General features: G+C 44.4%; 1 protein-coding gene across 3 annotated transcripts in view; it reads left to right on the top strand.

The window, feature by feature from the left end:
• Positions 1-3372, top strand: part of GSTZ1 (glutathione S-transferase zeta 1) — a 92665-nt gene extending 89293 nt beyond the window's left edge. For all 3 annotated transcript variants that reach the window (XM_069638008.1, XM_069638009.1, XM_069638006.1), the window contains one exon: positions 2082-3372. In XM_069638008.1, the coding sequence (XP_069494109.1) occupies positions 2082-2208 (127 nt within the window). In that variant the 3' untranslated portion in view covers positions 2209-3372. The remainder of the gene's footprint in view (positions 1-2081) is intronic.
• Positions 3373-12793: the final 9421 nt, after the last annotated feature.

Here is a 12793-nt window from a genome sequence, read left to right as displayed (position 1 = left end):
CAGCGCATGCCAATTGAAAACAAACTGCAGGAATTGCCTCTTTTCAAGGTACTTAGTGGACTTCTGGGCTTGGCATGGCAAATTCTGCCAGTAGGCGGTGCAAATCTTAACACATTGACCAGAAATCAGGGTTTTCATGTTCTTACATCAGTCCCAATAGGTGTTGCCTGAAGCGAAGAGGTGGTAGGCAAAGTTCAAAGTGAGCGGAAACTACAGGAGCCGAGTCCCGCTACCATTATTCTTTTACTGTTAATTGTTTGTCTACTTTTTAATAACCATTGTCCTCGTCAGAAGTGTACCCTTTGTAGTTAAAAACACATCTCTTAATTTAACTTGTCAAAAGCCTTTATTTTTTAAAGCTAAACACTTATTTTGGGCTCCTGCTGAGCTGTAAAATAAACAAAATAAAACATTAGTAATTTTTTTTTTTTTTTTACCAATTCCTCTTGTTCCCCACTCCCTCCACATCTCTGGCACCAAACTCCCATCCGTTCCCCTTCCCGCTGAGGTTGCAGTTACACTAATACTTCTTTTGTTACACTTGAACTGGATGAAGGCAGCGACCGCCTGTGCTTCCAGTGGAGGGGTGGAGGACTAGATCACTACCACCCACCCCGTACCCTTGCAGGGAAACATGCAGCCCAAAGAGTCGTGTAGTCTCTGCACCTGTTAGTAATGGATGCCAAGGGGGTCCTGCTAACCAGAGGGTCAGAATTATGGGCAGGTCCTTTTCTTTATGTCGCTCCTCTCCCATTACGCAATGTTTCCTCCTCTAACAATGACCAGGGGGGGAGGGGTGCCACTTCACCTGCTCAGTATCTTTTTTTGCTTGCGTTGTCTGCATTCATGTTCTAATTGAATGCATCAGAACTTGAGCTTAAAGGCCTGTAGAATTATGTACAATATATAAAGGATAGGAGAAGTGTGCCTCAAACAGCCTGTGGCGTACTTACAAGGCCAAGCCTGCAGATCACTGGGAATTGCAAGACACTTTTCTGAGCAGTGATGCCCATCCTGGATATGTAATCATTTGGCAGATAAGTAGGGCGGGTTGGGTTAGATGGTACCAGGAACCAACAGTGTGATATTGTGCAAAGAGTAGCAAGCCAATACAGCTCCAATGGCATACCCAAGAATCGCATAGAAACCAGTGCACGTCCCAAAGAATTGCACAGGGGGTGACCACACCTCCACAATAGAGCCAGAGGCGTAGCCAGGCTCGGCCCACCCAACAGCGCTGTGTGGGCATTTACAGATGTTAATGTCACTGCGGTGTGGCCAAATACATTAGCTTCAGGCCCCACTTGCCAGACCATCCTGGTGACGCCTCTGCGTCATGAGATGCACAGTGTTCTGTAATCCAAATGCTAGAAACCCACCATGGCTTGGACAGGGAAGAAGCTTATGCAGTCTACAAATTGAATTCAAATACTACAGACAGCCTTCAATGGGCCCATGTACGCTCTGAGGCTGCACAGCTCCAGCGTGGGGGTCGTTGGAACTCATTTCTTGACAGGGGCTTGGAAGAAACCCCACTATCCTTGATATACAGTTGTGAGCTCCCTCCCAACAAGGATGGGTAGCTGCCAGTTTTGTCCCATCCACTGACATTAGGCAGTGAAAATTAGCAGGTTTTTCAGACCCATTAAAAGAAAGAAACTGCCCAGGAAGATTTGCCACCCCTTTGTACGTGCCCAGCACCTATGCCGCCCTTTTCCCCCCCAAGGGTCTTCGACCCGGAAGCAGGGCATAAAGTGTGTTTGTGTCTGGGCATGGTCACTGAGGAATTGGTACAGTCACGCTGGCATGTTTCTGAATCTGCTTCATTAAGGCCTGGATGGGGGTGTGTCTTGTATGATCACAGCAAACATGTCTTATTTTCTGCAACTGTGTTGACATGTTGTTCACTTTTTTATTACTCTGTGAAATGAAACATTTTGTGCCATATTTCCCATATCACTGTTATATCCCGCTGATTCTGTAATGGCATCCTACTTTTGTGTGTGCTTTGGGGCTGGCTATGTGTGACTGTAGAGTACCCAGTGAGCCTCCCACCCACAGTCTCTGTGCTTGTGTTGCAGGTTTAAAGTGGACCTCTCGCCCTATCCAACCATCGTCCGGCTCAATGGTGCCCTACTGAAGCTGGAGGCGTTCAAGCAGAGCCATCCCTCCCGGCAGCCTGACACCCCTCCGGATATGCGAGCCTAGCAGCATTCCTGCATCTCAGGGGGCAGCCTGCAACTCTAGATCACCCCTGCATCACAAACACCAATCTAGGACTCTACCACCATTGCAGAATCCTTCGGACCAGATCACTGCCATACGAGAGACCAGCGAGCAAGCGTAGCACCATCTCTGAGCTAACACCGCTAGTCTAGCACTACTGCATAATAGATGCAAGTTTACTATTATTCCTGAGTCCTGGAAGCCAACTGTTTAATCAAGAACCGTCCCAAAGCCCATCCTTCAAGTGTAGAAACTCCCAGGATGCCATCATGTGAGTCAACGAACATGCATCACAGAGCCCACCCTTCAACTTCAATAGCATTCAAGAAGCCAACATAGGACTCCAGCATTTAACAGAGGTCATCTGGCAAGTCCAGCACCCTCCATGCATCCCAGTCATCAGCCTGCAGTCCCAATGCCGTCTCTGCATCGAAGAAAGCAGACAGTGGCCTTATGATATCCCTGTGCCCTAGAAGCCGATTCATGAGAGTTGCACCTTAGCCGCATCCCACAGGTCCATCGGACTGTAGCATCATCTCAAAGACCAAACTGCTGCGCTACCTCCATTCTTGCATCCCAGAGTTTAGACAGCAAATCTAGCACACTGCTAGTTTTACAACAACTTGCCAGATTCATCCGCTTTCTAAAGTAGGGAAGAAAAGCATTCCCACTAGGCAATGGATTTTCTATTGCAGAAGAATTGCCAAAGACACCCTGGTTTCACCTGAGCAATAAAGCCTATCAATCCTATGGGATTATTGTTGCATCCTGGGAAGTGCAGTCTCTTTTGTTCAGGACTACATGAAGAAGCCACATTCACTTACAGGACTGTAGGCCTGCTGCTGTGTTTAAGATTCGTGAGGCTTCATTTCCCAGGAAATCTGGAATCCAGCGAGATCTCGCCTATTAAAATAGACGGAACCCACCAGATGCAGTGGTCGCCTTAATCTTTTCTGGATTTCATTGAAAGGTCATTGAAGGATCCAGAACTCATTGGAGACTTTGTGTGAACTGTAGGTTGCTGACCCAAGCAGTACATGCTATCAGAGTGTATGGTCTTCAATGCTGAAACACAATCCCATCTCATTTCACAGCCGCTCAATCATTGCTGTAATAAATGCTCACTCTTTGGTTTTTCTTGTCAAATTATGTAAAAATGCAAGTTATTCTGCACCATTCTCACTAAAATCCTTCAAAAGGACCATGAAAGGTCCTCTATTCGCAACTCCTGCGTCAATAATGCATTATGTTTTTTCATTGTTGAAAGGGGCGGCATGCAGGGCCTGCAAAAGCATGCACGCCCACAAGGACGCATCCCTCAAACATGCCAATAGAGATGGGCACTGAAATCGTATGATGCAATTTCAGGAACATTACCTGGGCAGGATCCAACTCAAACCTGCATTATGCAACTGTTTTATATCCATATAATTCTGAAGATCAACTCCAAGTGATTTCCCCTTTGGATCAACGGCGATGCCTGGCAGGCATGGATCCATGGGTGGCCAGGTGTGTGCCCATGCATGGGTGCTTCCTAGATTTGCACGGCCACCTCTATTGAACATATATGCAGGGCCTCCTGGTGCGATCATTGGAATGCTAGCCTAGGTCTTCCATATGTTCTAGATTACTATATTTCCCAATGGTCGCTCGCAGGAAAGAGGTCAGACAATAAAGAGGCAGCGTCCCTACACTTGAGAGCCGAGAGCCCAAGCATGTCCTAAATATTATGTGAAATTATCACTGACCGTAATGTATTAGGTATCTCCCAGAAAGCTGTACCACCGATTAGCTGCTTAGGCGGTAAATGCTACAACCTTTGTTTTTCTGCTTGCAGACTGATGTAATATTTAGGATTTCCTGCTAAACAAAGTGCAGTTGCAGCACAGAAAAATAACCATTAGGAGTAGCCAGCCACTTTGGAGAATTGTCCATTGGATATTCCTAAAAGACGGGCAGTCAGTTTGTGAAAGGAACAATGAAGTACTAGTATCCAGGACTTCCATCAACAGCAGTAGGAAGAGGCTGTAGGGAAGGATGCGATCTTAATGTGGCTAAACCCACTGAAGACTATAAGGGGACTGGGATCACCACACCATTGGGAATGCATCCAGATGCAAGTAACAAAACAGAAATTAAGGCACAATAACCAGCACAAGCAAAGCAAATAGACCGCTGTTGTAAATCAATGTGGAACTAAGCTGATAACGTTACATCTTCAGACCATCCAGTCAGCAGAGAAAGACACTGCTATACACATTATGATATAAGGATGTGCAGATATAACAAGCTATCAGAGGCATGCCCACAAAGTGGAGGGGGGAATAGTGCACAAGAGAAAGGAGTCCTGCAGACAAGGAAGGGTAGGCAATAACTACAGACAGGCAACAAAAGCAATGAACAGGGAATACAACCAAGACAAGCACGTTAGGTCTCCACTATGGGTATATGCAGAATTGGGTGTGGGGGGTGGGGTGAGTTTCCCACAGCCCATGGAAAGGAGCAGCAACAGTGGACTTCTTGTCTGGACCCTAAGGGACGAACAATGAAACCGGCCCAGCAGGAACAAAACAGTGACTGCCCCCTGAAACAGGATCCAGCACACTGTTCACAGATGTGGCGCAATGGACAAGACAGATGTGACAAATGAAATGGGCAGAGATTACCTCCATGGAAACTCAGCAGCCAAACTCTATACGAAGGAATTAAACACAAGTGAGGACAAGGAGGTTAACAGAAATATCCAGGGAAAGAAAAGGAAGTCAAAGCCAGCAAAATTCAGGACAGAGAACATATCAGGTCCCAGCACCGAAATCCTGCAGGAGCAGATGACAGCCCACCAGATCCTCCAAACTGGTTTACCCAACAGTTAATTGAACAACTGCTCTTTTGACCAGATCAAGGGAAAAGGGGAAGTGGAGAAAATAATAAACGGTCAGGATTCCTCCAGTCACCTTCAGTTCTTGGAACACAGGGAAACCTGCAAATAACACATTTTCCAGTTAACATGCACTAATTACTCCTGCACTTAAATTATTTATTTTCCCCTCTTTAAACCCAAAATTACTTGACTGTGTCTGCCTTTTGCTTAGAGACTTAATTGGTAACTTGAGAGCTCTGGACTTGCTACCACTAAGCAATCTGTCCTACAAAGCTGTGTTCACTGTGGCTTCTTCATCTTATTCTCTTGAAGATTGCTCTCTCGTAACCTATGTATGAATTTATTCTAATTTACTGTTGTATTCGGGATTGCTTTCTCTGCTCTCTTAATTGAGCCATAAATGCAGTCTATAGTTCCCTTTTTCTAACATTTCTAAAACCACACAAATCATGTTGCTCTATCTTCTGTGCTACATCAGTCTGTAAATAACTTTTAAAGTTCCAAACTGAATTCTGTTCACACGTAGCTTGCCACGCTTCCTCCTGCTGCCTTGAAAGGTTTTTGATACGTTGCTTATCTACGCTATTTGTTTTGCTTATAACACTGTCCGCATGCTCTCCAAACACTCTTTCACTACCTTTACCATTAAATGAGTTCACTTGCGCGCGTACCTTTTAACTGTCATGCCGCTTGAAAAATACTTCTTGGAAAGCTTTTCCCTTATCCGTGCACTCTACTTGCCGAACGTGGCTGCCACCCCAGCCGATTCCTCGACCCATAATAACTACACCACATAGCTGACAAATTCACCCGACGCTGCTCCCATCGTCACACAAGGCATGCTGCTGGGCCCTTTCCTCGAACGCGAGGGTGCTCACAACACACAGTGAAGCGAAACGCCAAGCTCTCCATGCAATCTCTCACGCACAACTTACAGCTCATTCAAACATTCGCTTTAGATGCCAGTGCACGCGCGCTACTGATTCTCTGTAGATGGTTAACCTATTTACAACTTAAAGAACTAAAACTAACAATTCATGCGTTACAGAATGCGGACAATGTCTCCAAACTTCTTTTGAGTTGAAAAGTTAACACTGTACATTCAGCTTGCCATCTTTCTTTTGAGTTTAAAACATTTTCATTTAACAAACTCCGATTTCTCTTCTGTCACTTATCGAGTTTAGTCTCTGGCTCTTTCAGATAAAAGACTTCTATGAGATGTGCTTTCTTTCCGCTGGGTTCTTTAGTTTACTCTGGGGCTCTTGAGCGCCGTGACCACTCCTAATCAGATCTTAATGAAAGGCAGTTTAGAACCTCTCCTGAGATTCCAAACTGCATCACAGTAGTCATAGGCCAATCACTGCTGAACAGGAAGTACTCCATTATGAGTTGGGACAATAGTTGCTGGCTGATATGATGATTAGGTTAAGGAAATGCCTTTTCACGGCAATGGACCTTCCTTAGCTACTACAACCACTATTGGCAATTAGAGGCAGGTCTGCGTAAATGACATTTCTTGACTAACATTGGAGAATGTACATCTTGCATTGCCACCTGCAAACATTACTCAGGGCTATACCCCTTCCAGTCTATCAAATTCTGCAGTGTACCTCGAGCCACCCTAGAATACAGAATGTCCTTAACCTCATACTCCTCTCCTGAGCCTTCCACACAAACTGGACCCTGTGCCCGAGTTAATCTAGTTCCTTTAGTACAAAGTTTCAAGAGATTGACGTGGAAAGTGGGATGAACCTTCAGATTAGATGGCAACTTCCGTTTAATAGTTACTGGAGAAAGAACTTTATCAATTTAAAATGGCCCCAAAAAGCATGGACTAAACGTGTCTTTACCCTTCAGAGCTATGTTCTTGCTGGACAGCCAAACCAGATCACTTGATCAATAAATTGGAGCTGCCCTACACTTACGATCAGCAAATCTCTTATAATCTGACTTACTCTTTTGTAAAGCCTATATAGCATTTTTGACATTCTCAACCCTGGCTCTCAATCTACCTTCAATTGGGAACTTCCAAATTCACATCCTTGAGAAATCTGGGATGAACCCCCTGGTTTAAATAAAATGGCGACATGGTAGTTGAATCTTTTGCCATGTTATTATAACAAAACTCTGCCAACCAGATTTCCACCCATCTAACTCCTGATTCACCCTCTCGGTTTGACCATTTGCCTCTGGGTGAAAACTGGTAGTTAGACTAATGTCATAATCGCGTGCAGGGTGTTGGGCGCTTGTCTGATTGGAATGCAGGTGATTGTGATGTCATGGGGCTGGAGCGGGATAAGCGAGTGGTGACAGTTGAAGCTGAGTGAGTGGAGGTGGCTTCAGGGGTGTGGGGAGCCGGTGTCTTGACTTGTCGTCCCATTGTGTCTTGTGTTAACTTTGTATGTTAACTGAACCCAAGACAATAAACGTAACTCATATAGTACCGGGTCCGAGAGTACTTCAATTACGTCAACTAACCTCCATTTCAACTCCTGACAGAATGCATGGAAGAATTTGGACACAAACGGAGACCCCCGGTCTGAAATTACTTGTGTAGAAGTACATATAATCTTACCACATTTTGCAGGAAAGCTTGTGCTAAATTAGTGGCTGTAGCTGAACCTTTAATAGGAACAAAATGACTGGCCTTGGAGAGAACATCAACCACCACCAAAATCATTATGCAACCCTGATCAAGAGGCAACTCCACTATGTAATCTAAAGAGATTGTGTGCCATGGACAGGGAGGAATGGGTAGAGAAGTCAACAATCCTGCTGGTCTTTCATTTTTCTGACTTCTCTATCGCACATATTTCACATGTTCTAACACAAGTGTCCATACACATCCCTTCCCACCAATACTCTTTATGTAATAGTTCTAAGGTTTTTCTAAAACCTGGATGTCCAGCAAGCCAAAAATCGGGACACTGTTGAAGAGCCTCCTCTTGCATCTTTTCAGAAGGCAAAAATAACCATCCACAAATGGCAAACCATTCTTAATCACTCATGCCGGATCCTCCCTTGCCCAATCTATAATTTGCTCCACAGTCATTACTTTCAACACCTGTTCACTCAAACTCACCACCTTTTGTATCTCTGCAATCACAAAGTTACTATCTTGAAGCAATGGCATTGGGGTTAAAGGCTCTTCCTTGGAACTTCCAGAATTACATCTGGATAAGGCATTGCCTTACAATTTTGTCGACCTGGCTTAAAGGTAATCACAAAGTCATAATCTGCAAAGAAAAGAGACCATCTCAACATTGACGTGGCGTTAAGGTTTTTGCTGAATGCAGAAAGGTTACATTTTGATCTGTAAGCATTGTCACTTTATGTCAAGGCCCAAGCAAATAGTGTCTCCACTCTCCAAATGATGCTTTAATTACACAAAGTTCTCTGTCAGAAATGGTGTAATTTCTTTCGGCGCTTGAAAACATCTTTGAATCGAATGCTACAGGGTGTAATTGTCCCGTACTCTGATCTCTTTGTGAAAGAACTGCTCCTAGGACCAGATCTGAGGCAACAAAAAATGGTTGTTCAATATCAGGATGCAACAGTATCGGACTAGAAGTGAACTTATTCTTTAAAAAACGGAATGCCTCCTCTGCTTCCTTCTCCCAAATAAATGTGACACTCTTCTTAAGCAACCAAGTTGGTGTCACCACTGACGATAAATCTTGAATGAACCGCCGATAGACGTTGGCAAATCCAATGAAACTCTGAACATCTTTCACGCAAGTGGGTGCAGGCCAGTCTAGAACCGCCTTAATCTTACTAGAATACATCTCCAAACCAGCCCATGACATTACAAAACCCAGAAATTCTACTCTGGTCGTGCGAAATGGACTCTTTTCCATCTTGGCAAATAAATGGTTAGCTCGCAGCATCAACAGCACCTTTCATACATGTTCCCGATGTTGATTCTCTTCCCGAGAATATATAAGAATATTGTCGATGTAGACAACTACGAAAACATCTAAGTACTCTCGCAACACCTCATTGATAAAATATTGGATCGCTGCTGGCGCATTACAAAGGCCGAAAGGCATCACTTGGCACTGGAACAATCCGAAGCGAGTTCGAAACGCTGTCTTTCACTCGTCACCTTCTCTGATTCTTACCAAGTGATAAGCTCCACGAGATCTAACTTAGCGAATACCTTAGCACCTTGAATGGCATCTAACATGACTGAAATCAGTGGAAGCGGGTAACAGTTCTTAATTGTTATTTTGTTGAGATCCCTATATTCTATGCAAGTTCTTAAGCTCTTATCCTTCTTGTGCATGAAGAACAATGGCGATGCCGCTGGCGATTGCGAATGACAGATAACATCTTTTTCAAGGTTTTCCTGCAGATAGGTCTTCGTGCTTGGAAACACTTGTGTACGAGCGCAATAGAAATAAAATATCAATAAATGTTTGCTTCCATCTCTCAGTTAACGCATATATTCTGCCACAAGGAATTGGAGCCCCTACCTCCAAATCGATTTTACAATCATATGGGCGATGTCGTGGTAACTCATTTCGCCTCACACTCAGTAAAGACATCCACAAACTCCTAATAGCATTCAGGCAAAATTCTTACCACTGCCCCGATCACATGCTCCTCAGCTACTCCACCTGCCAGAAGCTCTCCCAGACTCTCTTCTTCTCCAACATCACACACCTTCCAAGCTTTTATACAATGTTCCGAACAATACTCGGATCTAAATTCCACTGTCCTCCTAGCCCATTCAATTAAGGGGGTTATGCAAGGTCAACCAAGGTATACCTAAGATAATTTGCAATTGAGGAGCGTCAATTCAAACATGATCTGAGCTGTGTCCCATCACTGCTCTGACCTGTTCTGGAACCTCCCTAGCCACCACTGGTACTCCTAAATTGGATGGCTAAATTCTTGTCCATGAAATTGCCAGTTGCCCCTGAATCTAAAACACAAGGACCCCACATTTCAAACCTCCCTTCCAAAACAAGGATACATTTTATGGTAATGTGCAGTACCGATGCCTGAATTGTGTTCGCCACCACCAGACCTGTTACAAAAGATGTGAAGATTCTTCGAGGGGTTCTGGGGCAATTCCCTACAATGTGACCACTACCCCCAAAATAAAGACAAAGATTTTCCTTCCACCTCTTCTCCTTTTCTTCCTTCGTTAATGGAGGCCTAAACTGTCTTTCCCTTTCCAGACCCTTCACATCTCTTTGAACTGCGTCGACCTTAGGTCACTCACTTTGCACCCAAAGCCTACCCTCTGGAACTAAATCTCCTGCCGCCTCTCACTTATTCTTGCGTCTAATTTCAACACTAATGTGATAAACTCCTCACAAGAGGCTGGTCTCTACTATTGTCGTCAAAGCATCCTTTAATTCTTCACGCAAACCTCTATAATAAAAAAAAAAAAAGAGAGGACCTTTCCCCCTCCGGTCAAGCACTTTCTAATGCTCGAAACTGGGTGTTATAAACTGATACATCCTTACTTCCTTGTTTCAGTTCCAATAACTCACAATTAACACTATCAAAACAGTCAACATACATCTATCGAACATCTTTGAACTCGACTTTGAATAACTCCATTCTCGAACGCTCTTGCCTCTCCTGCTACCAAAGGCACAGACCAGGCAGCCGCCTCACCAGACAAATGCGAAATCAGAAAAGCCACCTTGGCCCTTTTATTGGGAAATTACTCTGGTCTACATAAGTAATGCAATTCACATTGTATTAGGAATGACAAACTTGTGTTGATTTCCAGAGAATGCTCCGGTGGAGCCAATGGGGTTGTCACCACAGAAAACGCTGGCACACCCCCTTCTCGCCTCTCCACCCCTCTAACCTTTTCCACAGCTACTCCTTCCACTTCTGGATATAACACTGGGGGTTCTCTTTTTTGATTCCAACCTGATACACTTGGTTTAATGACCTCCACACCTTCCTTGCTCACCAAAAGACTTAAGTTTATCACTTAACTCTGTAGTCTCCTCCCTAGACTTCGACATTTCCTCATCTTAGAAAACATCTTAGCTAAGGAACCTAAAGATACACCTGCTTCGGACTCCATCCCTGCTCGGGCAGGTATTTTAATATGGGCCTTTCATTCTTTCAGGTCCCAGCACCGACATCCTGCAGGAGCAGATGACAGCCCACCAGATCCTCTAAATTGGTTCACCCAACAGTTAAGTGAACAACTGCTCAGTTGACCAGATCAGGGGAAAAGGGGAAGAGGAGAAAATAAACAGTCAGGATTCCTCCGGTCACCTTCAATTCTTGGAACACAGGGAAAACCGGCAAATAACATTTCAGATTAACATCCAATAATTACTCCTGCACTTAAATTATTTATTTTCCCTCTTTAAACCCACAAATTACCTGACTGTCTCTGCCTTTTGCTTAGAGACTTAATTGGTAACTTGAGAGCTCTGGACTTGCTACCACTAAGCAATCTGTCCTACAAAGCTGTGTTCACGGTGGCTTCTTCATCTTATTCTCTTGAAGATTGCTCTCTAGTAACCCATGTATGAATTTATTCTAATTCACTGTTGTATTTGGGATTGCTTTCTCTGCCCTCTTAATTGAGTCATATATGCAGTCTCCAGTTCCATTTTACTAGTATTTCTAAAATCCCTTTTTAAAACCACACAAATCATGTTGCTCTATCTTCTGTGCTACATCAGTCTGATAATAACTTTTAAAGTTCCAAACTGAATTCTGTTCACACGTAGCTTGCCACGCTTCCTCCTGCTGCCTTGAAAGGTTTTTGATGCATTGCTTATCTACACTATTTGTTCTGCTTATAACTCTGTCCACTTGCTCTCTAAACACTTTCACTCTCTTTACCATTAAATGAGTTCTTTCACGCCGCCTGGAAAATGCTTCTTGGAAAGCTTTTCCCTTATCCGCGCACTCGACTTGCCGAACGCGGCCGTCACCTCAGCCGATTCCTCGCTTCCTTGACCCAGAACAACAACGCCACACCGCTGACTGAAGGTTGCCCGACACAGACTGGAAGCTAAGTCAGTTATCACAGACTATGGGCACAGAGCAGGAACTGCGGGCAGGGAGCAAGAGTGTTAGTGGTAGAGAACAAGGGGCTGCGGACAGGGAACAGAGGGCTGCAAGCAGGGGTACAGGCCTGCAGAGTAGAAGGCAGGGTGTACTGAAAGAGTAGCATGGCAGGGAGAACTGGGCACAGGAACAGACAGCCACTTAAATACTGACTCGTGCTGTACGGAAGCAGGCTAGTTACCAGCACACCTGAGGGTAATCTGCCTCCTCTCTCTCTGGATATGGGAAAGTGAAAGCAGCACTGATCTCTTCTGAGGATTAATCCCCCCCCCCCATTTATAAAAGCATGAAATAAGATCTAGGCCAGCACAGGTTTTACTCAACTGTGGTTCCTTGAGGCTGTGCTTGCTGTATAGAGGTTTAGTCGCTAGATGAATAATTGTACAATTGAGTCATTCTAGTTTAGCTGTTTTAGCCTCAATTACAAGCAAGGCAACAAAGAATTCCTCGGTGTGCAGCAATCCAGATAAATCATGCATTCACAGTATCGCATGAAATAAGCATCTCCCCTTAGTTTTCTATGAAATTGCCATAGGATTGGAACGTATAGGTGGTTCCTGTGGTTAAACTTGTGCAGTACACGGATCAAAAGTGGCTCATCAGTTCCTCTATGTCAAACTAATCCTT

This window comes from Ambystoma mexicanum, chromosome 14 (genome assembly GCF_040938575.1).
Source record: "Ambystoma mexicanum isolate Mex_15411 chromosome 14, UKY_AmexF1_1, whole genome shotgun sequence".
Lineage (NCBI taxonomy): Eukaryota > Metazoa > Chordata > Amphibia > Caudata > Ambystomatidae > Ambystoma > Ambystoma mexicanum.
Note: the sequence above shows the minus strand (reverse complement) of the source record. Positions and strands in the feature narration are given on the sequence as shown.